Source organism: Pagrus pagrus (genome assembly GCF_965226575.1).
Source record: "Pagrus pagrus genome assembly, chromosome: 2".
In the NCBI taxonomy this organism is placed as follows: Eukaryota; Metazoa; Chordata; class Actinopteri; order Spariformes; family Sparidae; genus Pagrus; species Pagrus pagrus.
In genome coordinates this window covers 568179-583204 of record NC_140186.1, presented here as the reverse complement: position 1 = coordinate 583204, position 15026 = coordinate 568179, and the positions used below count along the sequence as shown (strand labels likewise).

At 45.7% G+C, this 15026-nt stretch overlaps 1 protein-coding gene across 2 annotated transcripts in view; it reads left to right on the top strand.

The window, feature by feature from the left end:
* LOC311270879 (echinoderm microtubule-associated protein-like 6) overlaps nucleotides 1-15026 on the top strand; it is a 39271-nt gene that overhangs the window by 8670 nt on the left and 15575 nt on the right. For both annotated transcript variants that reach the window (XM_084376099.1, XM_084376098.1), the window contains exons 7-25: nucleotides 58-259; nucleotides 347-484; nucleotides 861-1117; nucleotides 1389-1598; nucleotides 1877-2044; nucleotides 3201-3307; nucleotides 3387-3487; nucleotides 4258-4444; nucleotides 4525-4630; nucleotides 8957-9050; nucleotides 9177-9277; nucleotides 10634-10836; nucleotides 10964-11075; nucleotides 11237-11364; nucleotides 12096-12237; nucleotides 12386-12538; nucleotides 12622-12753; nucleotides 14471-14559; nucleotides 14652-14819. In XM_084376099.1, the coding sequence (XP_084232225.1) occupies nucleotides 58-259; nucleotides 347-484; nucleotides 861-1117; nucleotides 1389-1598; nucleotides 1877-2044; nucleotides 3201-3307; nucleotides 3387-3487; nucleotides 4258-4444; nucleotides 4525-4630; nucleotides 8957-9050; nucleotides 9177-9277; nucleotides 10634-10836; nucleotides 10964-11075; nucleotides 11237-11364; nucleotides 12096-12237; nucleotides 12386-12538; nucleotides 12622-12753; nucleotides 14471-14559; nucleotides 14652-14819 (2798 nt within the window). The remainder of the gene's footprint in view (nucleotides 1-57; nucleotides 260-346; nucleotides 485-860; nucleotides 1118-1388; nucleotides 1599-1876; nucleotides 2045-3200; nucleotides 3308-3386; nucleotides 3488-4257; nucleotides 4445-4524; nucleotides 4631-8956; nucleotides 9051-9176; nucleotides 9278-10633; nucleotides 10837-10963; nucleotides 11076-11236; nucleotides 11365-12095; nucleotides 12238-12385; nucleotides 12539-12621; nucleotides 12754-14470; nucleotides 14560-14651; nucleotides 14820-15026) is intronic.

Genomic DNA, 15026 nt, shown 5'->3' with positions numbered 1-15026 from the left:
GACTTTGTTTCACAGATTGAACTTTTAGAGACACGTCACGAGTGTTTTCTGTTTCAGGTCTGTCGATCCGCAGTGTTTGCTGGAAGGCCGATCGGATCTTGGCGGGGACGCAGGACAGCGAGATCTTTGAGGTCATGGTCCGAGACCGGGACAAACCAGTTCTGTTGATGCAGGGTCACAGTGAGGGCGAGCTGTGGGCGCTCGACCTTCATCCCAAACAGCCGGTTGCCGTCACCGGGAGTGACGACCGCTCTGTCAGGTCGGTCTCAGCCACCATCACCTCCCGGCTGATCAGCTGAGTTTACCTCTCACCTGTCTGTCTGTCTGTCACCTGTCTGTCTCTCAGGCTGTGGAGTCTCCCCGACCACACTCTGCTGGCTCGCTGCAACATGGAGGAATCCGTCCGCAGTGTTTCCTTCAACAACGACGGATCTCAACTCGCTCTGGGCATGAAGGACGGCTCCTTCACTGTGCTGCGTGTCAGGTGACCTCAGAGTGGCGACAACAAGACATTGAATACAAAAACCACCACAAATCAGAATTCAACAGAAAAAACATTATAAAGTCAGAAATACAATTTTTCACACGTGAAAGATTAAAAACAACCTAAAACCAATCTGAAACAATCATGTTCATCAGTAAATGATTGAGCCTCAGGCAAACTCCACACATCGTGATAGTACCCGGGTACTCGGGTCCATCGTGTCATAGAGCTGTGATCAGTTCTCCGCCAAAAATGCTTCTTACTGGGAGAACAACAGGAAAACTTATTGAAAGTAACGTTTGACATTTGTTCGAACCCTGAAATTTTGATTATTTCATTTGTTAAAGAATTTGAGTTAATGAACCTTTGTCTTCAGGGACATGACGGAAGTCGTGCACATCAAGGACAGGAAGGAGGTCATCCACGAGCTGAAGTTTTCACCGGACGGTTCCTTCCTAGCTGTCGGATCAAACGACGGGCTGGTGGACGTCTACGCTGTCGCCCAGCGTTATAAGAAGATGGGAGAGTGCAGCCGCTCCACCTCCTTCATCACCCACCTGGACTGGTCAGTTGACAGCCGCTTTCTGCAGACCAACGACGGTGCTGGAGAACGGCTCTTCTACAGAATGCCGGGTACTGTCTGAGTCTGAGGCTCCAATACACTGAAACTGAAACTGTTTACTTTGACAACAATGTCCCAGAGTGAGTGTAGTCTGTCCAGGCTGGGGACTTTACCTGGGAGTTACCTTTCTAGACTTAGACCTGACTGTCTACACTTGGGATGGTTCCTGGCTTGAGAACATAGATTGGGACTTTCCTGTGTAGACTTGGGATTCACTTGTCGTATTTACTTACCGATACCTGTTCCCTTCTGACCTTCTTGACCTCCTCCTGTTTCCTACAGCCGGGAAGCTGGTTCCTAAAGAGGAGGCAAAGGGGATCCACTGGATGACATGGACAGGCGTCGTCGGGACAGAAGTAAATGGCATCTGGCCCAAATACTCAACTGTCAACAACGTGAACTCTGTGGACGCTAACTACAGCAGTGCTGTGCTGGTAACAGGAGACGACACCGGCCTCGTCAAACTCTTCAGGTTCCCCTGCCTCAAGAAAGGTTGGTCTGACAAACATTCAAATGTTGCTTGAAACCTTGTGAGCCACCTTTAGACTTTGGTTAAGTTGGAGGAACCAGGTATATCTACTGATGCAAGTTTGATTGGGTTTGGACTTGCATCTATGTATAATGTTAAATGGTGCAAGAATTGTGAAAGCTGAAGTAAACAGATTTGATATCTACACCTCCTGCAGCTGTCATCCGTCAGAGAACTCCAGAGTCACGACTTCTGTGATGACGTCTGTTTGTTGTGATGTTTGTGTCTTCTTCCTCAACAGGAGCCAAATACAAAAAGTACATTGGGCACTCTGCCCATGTGACAAACGTTCGCTGGTCCAACGACCTGCAGTGGGTCATCAGTACTGGCGGCGCTGACCACGCTGTCTTCCAGTGGCGGTTCCTGCCAGAGGGTGTCATGAACGGCGTCCTGGAGCCCCTCCTCCAAGGTACCAGCAATATTCATACTTTAGCATTTATCCCAGATAACCAGAGCCCAGTGCTGTCCAGCATGATGACATGATGAACCGATCCAATATGAACCAGCCACAACTGAGCCCTGCTGGGACCAGTCTAGAATTATTAATATCTTGGTTTGTTGGCTTTGGACTCCATTTGGCCCAGAATTTAAATTCCAGGAGAATGTAACATGTAGCATTTCCCTTTCTGTGTTCCCTAAATCATCGTCTGTGACTCTGACATTTGGTATCCTACATCTGTTAAAAACCACTACAGACTCCCTTAAATCACCATTGCAATCTCAGATCAACGTTTGATATTGCATCTCTAAAACCTCAGTCTACATGCTCCTAAGCACTATTTGTTATCCCTAAATGTTAATCTCTAAACTCCTTTGTCCAGAAACAACTGTCTGTGACCCCTAAATCACCATCTGCACACCACTGTAACCTTTAAATCACAGTCTGTTATAAAAACACATTTATAGTCTTAAATTCAACATTTCTTATCCCTAAACTACAATTTGTTCTCAACAAACTCCGAATTTGTCAACATCAGATAGACAGACAGATACTTTATTTATCCTGAGGTAAATAAGATACCACTTATTATTACATCTGTAAAACCTCAATCAACATCTGTATTTTTCTCAAACACCATTTGTTATCCCCAAATTCTAAATTCTATATCGTCATTTGTAAATTGATTTGATGAAATGATTTAAAGTTATTAAACGGCACAGTATTAACATTTTTATCCCCAAACTGCTCTCAGTAAAGTAAACATGTAAATGTTTGTTTCACCATTTGTTATCCCCAAATCACCACTTGTAAACAACTATATGAATCATCAGTGAAAACTAACTCACTGTTTGATGTCATGACAATGTACGTACTCTGTAAAACAGCAGGTTTGATCTCTGAACTCTGCACTGCTTTGGTAATTCATCATGTTTGACGGTGGAGCGTCTTTACGTTGACGACATGGCTGATAACACATGTGGTTTCAGCAGCTGTGGGCTTGAGGGTGGAGGTTCGTACGTACACTTTGAGGTGCAGTTTATTTTGTACCTTGTTTAAGAAATGAAAATAAAACTGTTAATCACAAAACGAATAAAGTTTATTTTCTCCTGGTTGGCATCTTCAGAGGGCTATGCCGACTCCAACAGCGGAGAGTCGGACTCAGACGTGTCAGACGTCCCGGAGCTCGACTCAGACATCGAGCAGGAAGCTCAGACCAGCTACGAACGACAGGTGAGCAGAAAACAAACCAGTCACATGCTGTAAATTACCCGTCTGTCTGTCTGTTTGACTCACCTGACTCTGTCTGCAGGTGTATAAGGAGGACCTGCCTCAGCTGAGGAAGAAGCTGATTGGTTCCCTGAAGCGTCAGAAGGCTCCAGAGGAGGGGCTTCGTCTGCAGTTCGTTCACGGGTAAAGACAAACAGTTTAAAGCAAACAGCCTGCAGACGGAGTGAAGTCTGAAGCTGACATCATTATGAGTCACCAGTGTTCATCATTGTGTGTTTGTTGTTGTGCACCAGCTGACATGTTTGTTAGCATGGAGGGAAACACAACACAACATTTGAACTGACACCAGGATCAGAATCAGTGACATCGATAAAGATACTTTTATTATTCAAAGAAATAACTTCATCGATTAAAACTGTAAACTGTATTATCTGTGTTCAGTTACCCAGAAGGCCGTTCTCTTTGGTGTTCATTCTTTTGGTGCTAACGCTGATTTAAAAAAAGACTTAATAGCTCCAGTAGTTTGGGTTTGGATCCAGCCTCCACCAGCAGCTCCCCCCACTGGTTTGTCTTCATGATCCAATGGTTTGACGGGCCTGAAGTGTTGATGGCAAACAGTTTCCTATTTTCGTTAAACTTCTGTTTGAGTTGACAGTGATTTACATTCACATTCACATTTAAGGCATTTAGCAGACGCTTTGGTCCAAAGCGACTTTCAGTAATTCATACATACACTGACGGCGGTGGCTGCCATGCAAGGTGCCGACCAGCACATCAGGAGCAGTTTTGGGGTTCAGTATCTTGCCCAAGGACACTTCGACATGCAGACCAGGGGAATCGACCAGCAACCTTCCGATAAGAAGACACTGGCTCTTCCCCTGAGCCACAGCCAGTGTCCAACAGTGTCCTGCTGTGACCTTTACTGTGGCGGTCTTACTTCCTGTTTCCTGCAGGTATCGGGGCTTTGACTGTCGTAACAACCTGTTCTACAGTCAGGCAGGGGAGGTGGTGTATCATGTGGCTGCGGTCGCCGTCGTCTACAACCGGCTGCAACACAGTCAGAGGTTTTACCTCGGCCACGACGACGACATCCTCAGCCTCGCCGTCCACCCGCTCAAAGACTATGTGGCTTCTGCACAGGTACGTCCGGCCAATCAGAATACAGCATGTTACCATCAGACTGACTGAGGGTGATTCTGATTGTCTGTCTGTGTTGTCAGGTGGGCAGAGACCCGGCCGTCCACGTCTGGGACATCCAGACTCTGAAGTGTCTGTCGCTACTGAAGGGACACCACAGCAGAGGAGTGTGTGCCCTGGAGTTCACAGGTACACTCACTGCACAGTGCACCATTTGGGCTCCCTGAATCACGACCCTTCATCTTTAAATCCCCATTCTGTATCCCTGAATCATCATCTGTAGCAATCATCTGTAAGCTTTGAATCATCATTTATTAACACTATGACACCATTTGTTATCCCTAAATCACAACGTATTAACCAAAAATCATCACCTGTTGATTATTTTCGCAGATGGGTTGAAATTATACTTGTTGATTCTTCTGAAATGGTTTCTACTAATAACCTCACCTCGAGGCACAAGACAAGGGTCACCAATTTCACCTCTACTTTTTCTAAGCCATGGACCCATTGGCACCATAGACCCATTGGCACCATGGACCCATTGGCACCATGGAACCATTGGCACCATGGACCCATTGGCACCATAGACCCATTGGCACCATGGACCCATTGGCACCATAGACCCATTGGCACCATGGAACCATTGGCACCATGGACCCATTGGCACCATGGAATCATTGGTACCATGGAACCATTGGCACCATGGACCCATTGGCACCACAGACCCATTGGCAATAGTGATTAGATCACACCCTTCAATCCATGGTATTAAGACCGGGGACATGGAACACAGAACAGCATTGTATACTGATGATACTATTGTGTTTTTATCACATCTTGCAGAATCGATATCATCCCTCTTAGACTTATTAATTAATTTGGTAGCATGTCTGGTTTCAAAGTTAACAGAAAAATCATCTATTATGTTCCTAAATGAAAACGAGAGGAAGAAACCAGTAGTTTCTCACCCGTTTATGAACGTCACAGAAGGATTTAAATACTCGGGTATCAGAAAAACCCCAAAGATAAGTAATCTTAGTCCAGTCAATTTTGAGCCCATGCTAGTAGAAATGTCGGAAGAGATCACCAGATGGACAACATCGCCTCTATCTATATTGGGAAGAATAAACATAATAAAGATACAACTACTTTTCTATATGTTTTTCAATGAATTCCACTAGCTCCTCCTCCTTCATTGTTCACTAAGGCCAGAAAACTTCTATCTAATTTCATTGGGAACAATAGGAAGCCAAGACTCAGACTCTCTCTCTTATATTTACCTCATGACAGCGGAGGGTTACAGAATGGTGTTACTGGGTGGCCCAGTTGAGAGCCACAATGTTTTAGTTTTCTAAGGATGTTCTCTTGCCCTGGTTAGAAATTGAAAAACTGTCCTGAAAGGGTTTGTGACTGAATAGCTATCCATACTATAAAATACTTCTTATCCTTTTGTAAAAAACACTATTGTTGTCTGGTATGTAGTACAAAAAATGTTGTGTGACTCCCCAGGGTTGTTCTGCTTCTCCCCAATCTGGAGTAATGATCACTTCACCCCGGCAAGAAACAACATGGGTTTTAAAGCATGGTTGAACAAGGGCCTAGTAAAACTACAGGATGTGTATGAGGATTCAATCTAATCACATTCAATGAGTTAAAGGCAAAGTTTGATGTACCGCAGAAACACAAATATCTACAACTTAGAGGCTTTATTCTGGCACACTTGAAGAATTCAGTGCAACAACCTTCATTCTCCATCTTAGAAACATTTGTTACAAAAAGTTGTTTCTGCAAAAGAAATCCTCATGGTGTCCAACCAACATGTTATAAACTGGGAGACCACCAGTTTATAACATGTTGGTTGGACACCATGAGGACAACACCAACAGTAAGAGACAGGAGTGGATAGAGACTTACGAGAAGACATTTCACTCAATGAGTGGAGTAAAATATGTTGGAAGACACACTGTTGAGACTGATACAACTTAACTACATAATGTGAACGTACAGTACAGACCAAAAGTTTGGACACACCTTCTCATTCAAAGAGTTTTCTTTATTTTCATGACTATGAAAATTGTAGATTCACACTGAAGGCATCAAAACTATGAATTAACACATGTGGAATTATATACTTAACAAAAAAGTGTGAAACAACTGAAAATATGTCTTATATTCTAGGTTCTTCAAAGTAGCCACCTTTTGCTTTGATTACTGCTTCGCACACTCTTGGCATTCTCTTGATGAGCTTCAAGAGGTAGTCACCTGAAATGGTCTTCCAACAGTCTTGAAGGAGTTCCCAGAGATGCTTAGCACTTGTTGGCCCTTTTGCCTTCACTCTGCGGTCCAGCTCACCCCAAACCATCTCGATTGGGTTCAGGTCCGGTGACTGTGGAGGCCAGGTCATCTGGCGAAGCACCCCATCACTCTCCTTCTTGGTCAAATAGCCCTTACACAGCCTGGAGGTGTGTTTGGGGTCATCGTCCTGTTGAAAAATAAATGATGGTCCAACTAAACGCAAACCGGATGGAATAGCATGCCGCTGCAAGATGCTGTGGTAGCCATGCTGGTTCAGTATGCCTTCAATTTTGAATAAATCCCCAACAGTGTCACCAGCAAAGCACCCCCACACCATCACACCTCCTCCTCCATGCTTCACGGTGGGAACCAGGCATGTAGAGTCCATCCGTTCACCTTTTCTGCGTCGCACAAAGACACGGTGGTTGGAACCAAAGATCTCAAATTTGGACTCAACAGACCAAAGCACAGATTTCCACTGGTCTAATGTCCATTCCTTGTGTTCTTTAGCCCAAACAAGTCTCTTCTGCTTGTTGCCTGTCCTTAGCAGTGGTTTCCTAGCAGCTATTCTACCATGAAGGCCTGATTCACACAGTCTCCTCTTAACAGTTGTTCTAGAGATGTGTCTGCTGCTAGAACTCTGTGTGGCATTGGCCTGGTCTCTAATCTGAGCTGCTGTTAACCTGCGATTTCTGAGGCTGGTGACTCGGATGAACTTATCCTCCGCAGCAGAGGTGACTCTTGGTCTTCCTTTCCTGGGGCGGTCCTCATGTGAGCCAGTTTCTTTGTAGCGCTTGATGGTTTTTGCGACTGCACTTGGGGACACTTTCAAAGTTTTCCCAATTTTTCGGACTGACTGACCTTCATTTCTTAAAGTAATGATGGCCACTCGTTTTTCTTTACTTAGCTGCTTTTTTCTTGCGATAATACAAATTCTAACAGTCTATTCAGTAGGACTATCAGCTGTGTATCCACCTGACTTCTGCACAACACAACTGATGGTCCCAACCCCATTTATAAGGCAAGAAATCCCACTTATTAAACCTGACAGGGCACACCTGTGAAGTGAAAACCATTTCAGGTGACTACCTCTTGAAGCTCATCAAGAGAATGCAGAGTGTGTGCAAAGCAGTAATCAGAGCAAAAGGTGGCTACTTTGAAGAAACTAGAATATAAGGCGTATTTTCAGTTGTTTTACACTTTTTTGTTAAGTACATATTTCCACGTGTTAATTCATAGTTTTGATGCCTTCAGTGTGAATCTACAATGTCAGTAGTCATGAAAAGAAAGGAAACTCATTGAATGAGAAGGTATGTCCAAACTTTTGGTCTGTACTGTATACCTCCTGTACAATTAAGTAAACCTATGTTATAAGTGTAACAGTCACCAGGTTCACTATATCACTGTTTGTGGAAACAAACATGTTGCAGCTCAGATCTCATCTGCCTGTTCTTTATCTTGTAAGGAAGCAGAAATGGTTGACCTTTGTTTACTTGTTGCTTTGTGTTGGAAGATGGTGGTTGCTCCTCTCTTGACCACTGGTTAAAGAACTTAACATCAAGTGAACAAACTATTATTATTATTATTATTATTAGAAAGAAGGCTGCTGAATGTTATAACAAGAGAGGCAGTGGGGAATGTGTGTATGATAATAATAATCCTGGTTAAGTATCATTATTATTTGTTCAACATGTTGGAGTGTTGGATGTTAATGTATAATTATAAAAAACAATAAATATATGTTAATAAATAATAATTAAAATCATCACCTGTAAAATAAAGAGCCATTTGTTATCCCTGAATCTTACATCACACCGACACCAAACGTCTCTGACTGCTGCAGTTAGTTATCCCTCAATCACCAGAACCTCAGGAGGTACCAGGTTCTGTTCGTTCAGCACCAACTGTGGGTTCAGTTACTGTGTCGGATGATTTGTAACTTCTGTCTCTCTGTCTCCTGTCTCCTGTCTCTCTGTCTCTCTGTCTCCTGTCTCTCTGTCTCTCTGTCTCCTGTCTCCTGTCTCTCTGTCTCTCTGTCTCCTGTCTCCTGTCTCTCTGTCTCTCTGTCTCCTGTCTCTCTGTCTCTCTGTCTCCTGTCTCTCTGTCTCTCTGTCTCTCTGTCTCCTGTCTCTCTGTCTCTCTGTCTCCTGTCTCCTGTCTCTCTGTCTCTCTGTCTCCTGTCTCCTGTCCCTCTTGTCTCTTGTGTCTTTGTCTCAGCGGACGGGAAGAGTTTGGTCTCCGTGGGAATCGATGAGTTTCACTCCATCGTTATCTGGGACTGGAAGAAAGGAGAGAGACTGGCTAAGGCCGGGTGAACAAACACACCTGACACCTTCACACACCTTCATGCACCTTCACGCAGCTTCACGCAGCTTCACGCAGCTTCACACAGCTTCACACAGCTCCGGACTGATCCTTTAACCTCTGTGTCCTGCAGGGGTCATAAAGACAAGATCTTTGTGGTGAAGAGTAACCCGTTCAGGATGGACAAGCTGGTGACTGTCGGCATGAAACACATCAAGTTCTGGCAACATTCAGGTGTGACCTCCTCAGGATGACCCGTAGTAACAGCTGATCCTCTGACTTCATGTAGCGCCACCATCAGGTCAACATGTTCGCCTGCAGAACTGATGACATCACATCAGCCTCAGCTGCCAGCTAGTGTTAGCATGCTAACAGCTAAACTTAATGATGATAAGACTGAAAGCATGTTTTTGCATAATCAGTACTTTTACTTCATATAGTTTAAGTAAGGGATAATGTATATAATGTATAGTTCAGAGGTTGTTATGGAACCCCAACTTGTAGACTGTGGTACTTGTAGACTGTGGTATGTGTAGACTGTGGTACTTGTAGACTGTGGTATGTGTAGACTGTGGTACTTGTAGACTGTGGTATGTGTAGACTGTGGTATGTGTAGACTGTGGTACTTGTAGACTGTGGTACTTGTAGACTGTGGTATGTGTAGACTGTGGTACTTGTAGACTGTGGTACTTGTAGACTGTGGTATGTGTAGACTGTGGTATGTGTAGACTGTGGTACTTGTAGACTGTGGTATGTGTAGACTGTGGTACTTGTAGACTGTGGTACTTGTAGACTGTGGTATGTGTAGACTGTGGTATGTGTAGACTGTGGTACTTGTAGACTGTGGTATGTGTAGACTGTGGTACTTGTAGACTGTGGTACTTGTAGACTGTGGTATGTGTAGACTGTGGTACTTGTAGACTGTGGTATGTGTAGACTGTGGTATGTGTAGACTGTGGTACTTGTAGACTGTGGTATGTGTAGACTGTGGTACTTGTAGACTGTGGTACTTGTAGACTGTGGTATGTGTAGACTGTGGTATGTGTAGACTGTGGTACTTGTAGACTGTGGTATGTGTAGACTGTGGTATGTGTAGACTGTGGTACTTGTAGACTGTGGTACTTGTAGACTGTGGTATGTGTAGACTGTGGTACTTGTAGACTGTGGTACTTGTAGACTGTGGTATGTGTAGACTGTGGTATGTGTAGACTGTGGTACTTGTAGACTGTGGTATGTGTAGACTGTGGTACTTGTAGACTGTGGTACTTGTAGACTATGGTACTTGTAGACTGTGGTACTTTTACTTGTACTTCAGTAAAGGATCTGTGTACTTCCTCGACCTCTGGCCTCACACAGCTGGTGTTAACTGAGCATCAACAGAAATAATTCATAATCATTTATAATCAAGTTCATAATGAGCCTTTTGTAGTTCTCAGCTAAGCTAAAAGCTAACAGTTTCCCCCTGGTTCCAGTCGTCGTGCTAAGCTAGGCTACATACGTCCTGAACTCATAACTATGACGTGTTTACTGTAGTTTTTTAGAGTTACGATCATGTGTCCACCACCAGACGTTCCCGCTCTCCTCCTGCAGGTGGCGGTCTGACGTTTAAACGGGGAATTTTTGGGAACCTGGGGAAGCAGGAGACGATGATGTCGGCATGTTACGGACGATCGGAGGACCTGGTTTTCTCTGGAGCCACCAACGGAGACGTTTACATCTGGAGAGACACGACACTCATCAAGACCATCAAAGCCCACGATGGCCCCGTGTTCGCCATGTGCTCCCTGGACAAGGTAACACCACTTTGCCAAACAATAATTGATGATTGATTGTATGAAGTTTTTAATGGTCTGCACGTTGACGCTGTAAATTATGAAACTTAAATACACACGTGTTTCCTGTGTTGCGTTCACTGTCCAGGGTTTTGTGACGGGGGGGAAGGACGGCATCGTGGAGCTCTGGGACGACATGTTTGAAAGATGTTTGAAGACGTACGCCATCAAGAGAGCCGCCCTCTCTCCGACATCCAAAGGTGTCACTTTTCCCTCCTTCATGACCGTCGTACTGCCTCTGACCTGAAGAGTTCACTGTGTTCGAGCTGCTGCATGAGTCTGTAATGAGTGAAGGATCTGACCTGAGAGAACGTTTCTCACAGCTGTGGTGAATGAATCTGTTACGTCCTCTCTGACTCAGGTCTGCTGCTGGAGGACAACCCGTCGATCAGAGCCATCACTCTGGGTCACGGTCACATCCTGCTGGGAACAAAGAACGGAGAGATCCTGGAGATCGACAAGAGTGGACCGATGACGCTGCTGGTTCAGGTCTGACACACACGGATCAATATTCATATGTATGACGAAATATTCCTGAACATGTGGATTCTGCTGAGTCATGCCGTCCTTCCATGGTTGTAGTTAGGAGCAGTTAATAACATCTGCAGCAGCTGAAACACGACTCAGCATTAATAACACGACTCAGCATCAATAACATCTGCAGCAGCTGAAACACGACTCAGCATTAATAACACGACTCAGCATTAATAACACGACACAGCATTAATCACACGACACAGCATTAATCACACGACTCAGCATTAATAACACGACTCAGCATTAATAACACGACACAGCATTAATCACACGACTCAGCATTAATAACACGACTCAGCATCAATAACATCTGCAGCAGCTGAAACACGACTCAGCATCAATAACACGACTCAGCATTAATAACACGACTCAGCATCAATAACATCTGCAGCAGCTGAAACACGACTCAGCATCAATAACACGACACAGCATTAATCACACGACACAGCATTAATAACACGACTCAGCATTAATAACACGACTCAGCATTAATAACACGACACAGCATTAATCACACGACTCAGCATTAATAACACGACTCAGCATCAATAACATCTGCAGCAGCTGAAACACGACTCAGCATCAATAACACGACTCAGCATTAATAACACGACTCAGCATTAATAATGAGTCACTGCAGGTTGATGTCCATGCTTTATTAATCCAGTGTGTGTTGTGTTCAGGGCCACATGGAGGGGGAGGTGTGGGGTTTGGCGGCTCACCCTCTACTTCCTGTGTGCGCCACCGTCAGCGACGACAAAACTCTGAGGATCTGGGAACTGTCAGCCAATCACCGCATGGTCGCTGTCCGCAAACTCAAGAAGGGTGAGAGACAGGAAACATTAATGACCTTCTGATGACCTTTTTCATTATTTTACACCACATGTTTATGCTTGTGTGTGTGTGTGTGTGTGTGTGTGTGTGTGTACGTGTGTGTGTGTGTGTGTGTGTGTGTGTGTGTTACCTGGGGCAGGTGGGCGGTGCTGTGCCTTCTCTCCTGACGGTAAAGCTCTGGCGGTTGGTCTGAATGACGGCAGCTTCCTGGTGGTGAACGCCGACACGCTGGAGGACATGGTGACCTTCCACCACCGCAGGGAGCTCATCTCAGACATCCGCTTTTCCCAAGGTACCTGAACCCACCACACAGGTGAGACACAGGTGAAGATGATAATTGGTCAAGGTGATGAGTCACAGCTCTTCGTGTTTCAGATGCGGGGAAGTACCTGGCTGTGGCGTCCCATGATTCCTTTGTGGACATCTACAACGTCCTGACCAGTAAGAGAGTCGGCATCTGTAAAGGAGCCGGAAGCTACATCACACACATCGACTGGGACTCCAGAGGTACACACACCTGTACTCCTGCTACGCTAACACACACACACCTGTACTCCTGCTACGCTAACACACACACACACCTGTACTCCTGCTATGCTAACACACACACACACCTGTACTCCTGCTACGCTAACACACACACACCTGTACTCCTGCTACGCTAACACACACACACCTGTACTCCTGCTACGCTAACACACACACACCTGTACTCCTGCTACGCTAACACACACACACACCTGTACTGCTGCTACGCTAACACACACACACACCTGTACTGCTGCTACGCTAACACACACACACACCTGTACTCCTGCTACGCTAACACACACACACACCTGTACTCCTGCTACGCTAACACACACACACCTGTACTCCTGCTACGCTAACACACACACACACCTGTACTGCTGCTACGCTAACACACACACACACACCTGTACTCCTGCTACGCTAACACACACACCTGTACTCCTGCTACACTAACACACACACACCTGTACTGCTGCTACGCTAACACACACACACACACCTGTACTCCTGCTACGCTAACACACACACCTGTACTCCTGCTACGCTAACACACACACACCTGTACTCCTGCTACGTTAACACACACACCTGTACTGCTGCTACGCTAACACACACACACCTGTACTGCTGCTACGCTAACACACACACACCTGTACTCCTGCTACGCTAACACACACACCTGTACTGCTGCTACGCTAACACACACACACCTGTACTCCTGCTACGCTAACACACACACCTGCACTCCTGCTACGCTAACACACACACACCTGTACTGCTGCTATGCTAACACACACACCTGTACTCCTGCTACGCTAACACACACACCTGTACTGCTGCTACGCTAACACACACACACACACCTGTACTGCTGCTACGCTAACACACACACACCTGTACTCCTGCTACGCCAACACACACACCTGTACTGCTGCTACGCTAACACACACACACCTGTACTCCTGCTACGGCAACACACACACCTGTACTCCTGCTACGCTAACACACACACCTATACTGCTGCTACGCTAACACACACACACACCTGTACTCCTGCTACGCTAACACACACACACCTGTACTGCTGCTACGCTAACACACACACACCTGTACTGCTGCTACGCTAACACACACACACACCTGTACTGCTGCTACACTAACACACACACCTGTACTGCTGCTACGCTCACACACACACACCTGTACTGCTGCTACGCTCACACACACACACACCTGTACTGCTGCTACGCTAACACACACACCTGTACTGCTGCTACCCTCACACACACACACACACCTGTACTGCTGCTACGCTCACACACACACACACACCTGTACTGCTGCTACGCTAACACACACACACCTGTACTGCTGCTACGCTAACACACACACACCTGTACTGCTGCTACGCTCACACACACACACACCTGTACTGCTGCTACGCTAACACACACACACACACCTGTACTGCTGCTACGCTAACACACACACACACACCTGTACTGCCCCAAATGTGTGAAGTGTGTGGAGAAGGAGCACATTACTTCCCTCTGAGATGTAATGGAGTAGTTAACTAAATTAAGTAGAGTACATCAAAACTACAATGTTAAACTCCAGTAACTGAGTAAATGTACTCAGTTACTTTGTCCCTGCAGGACAGTGATGGTCATGTCTGTGTTTCTGTCGACAGGTAAGCTGCTGCAGGTGAACACCGGAGCCAAAGAGCAGCTTTTCTTTGAGGCTCCTCGAGGACGCAAACAGAACATCAGCGTGGCCGAGGTCCGTCTGCGCTCCACTTCCTGTCTTTAAATGAATCGGGTGTGTCAGTGTCTCTCTCACACACACACACACATTTGTTTTTGTGTTTGCAGTTTGAGAAGCTGGAGTGGGCCAGCTGGACGTCTGTTCTGGGTCCCACCTGTGAGGCAATATGGCCGACGCTCAGCTTCGTTAACGCCGCCTCGCTCACCAAAGATCGTAAACTGCTCGCCACCGGAGACGACTTCGGCTTCCTGAAACTGTTCAGCTTCCCGTGCAGGGTGAGACGTCCTCAGTCTGATGTCCTTCACCTTCTCTGTCAGGGACACGTTCACTCAGAGTCAGAGGAAACATTTGGTTCTCACGTTTGGTGACAACGTGTTTGTAATCAGCATCAGTTAACAGGAAGTGACGTTAAGACCACGTTAGTGTAATGATGATGTCACAGACGTGTTTAATGTTGAATGTTTTTGTTATTTAAATCTTTA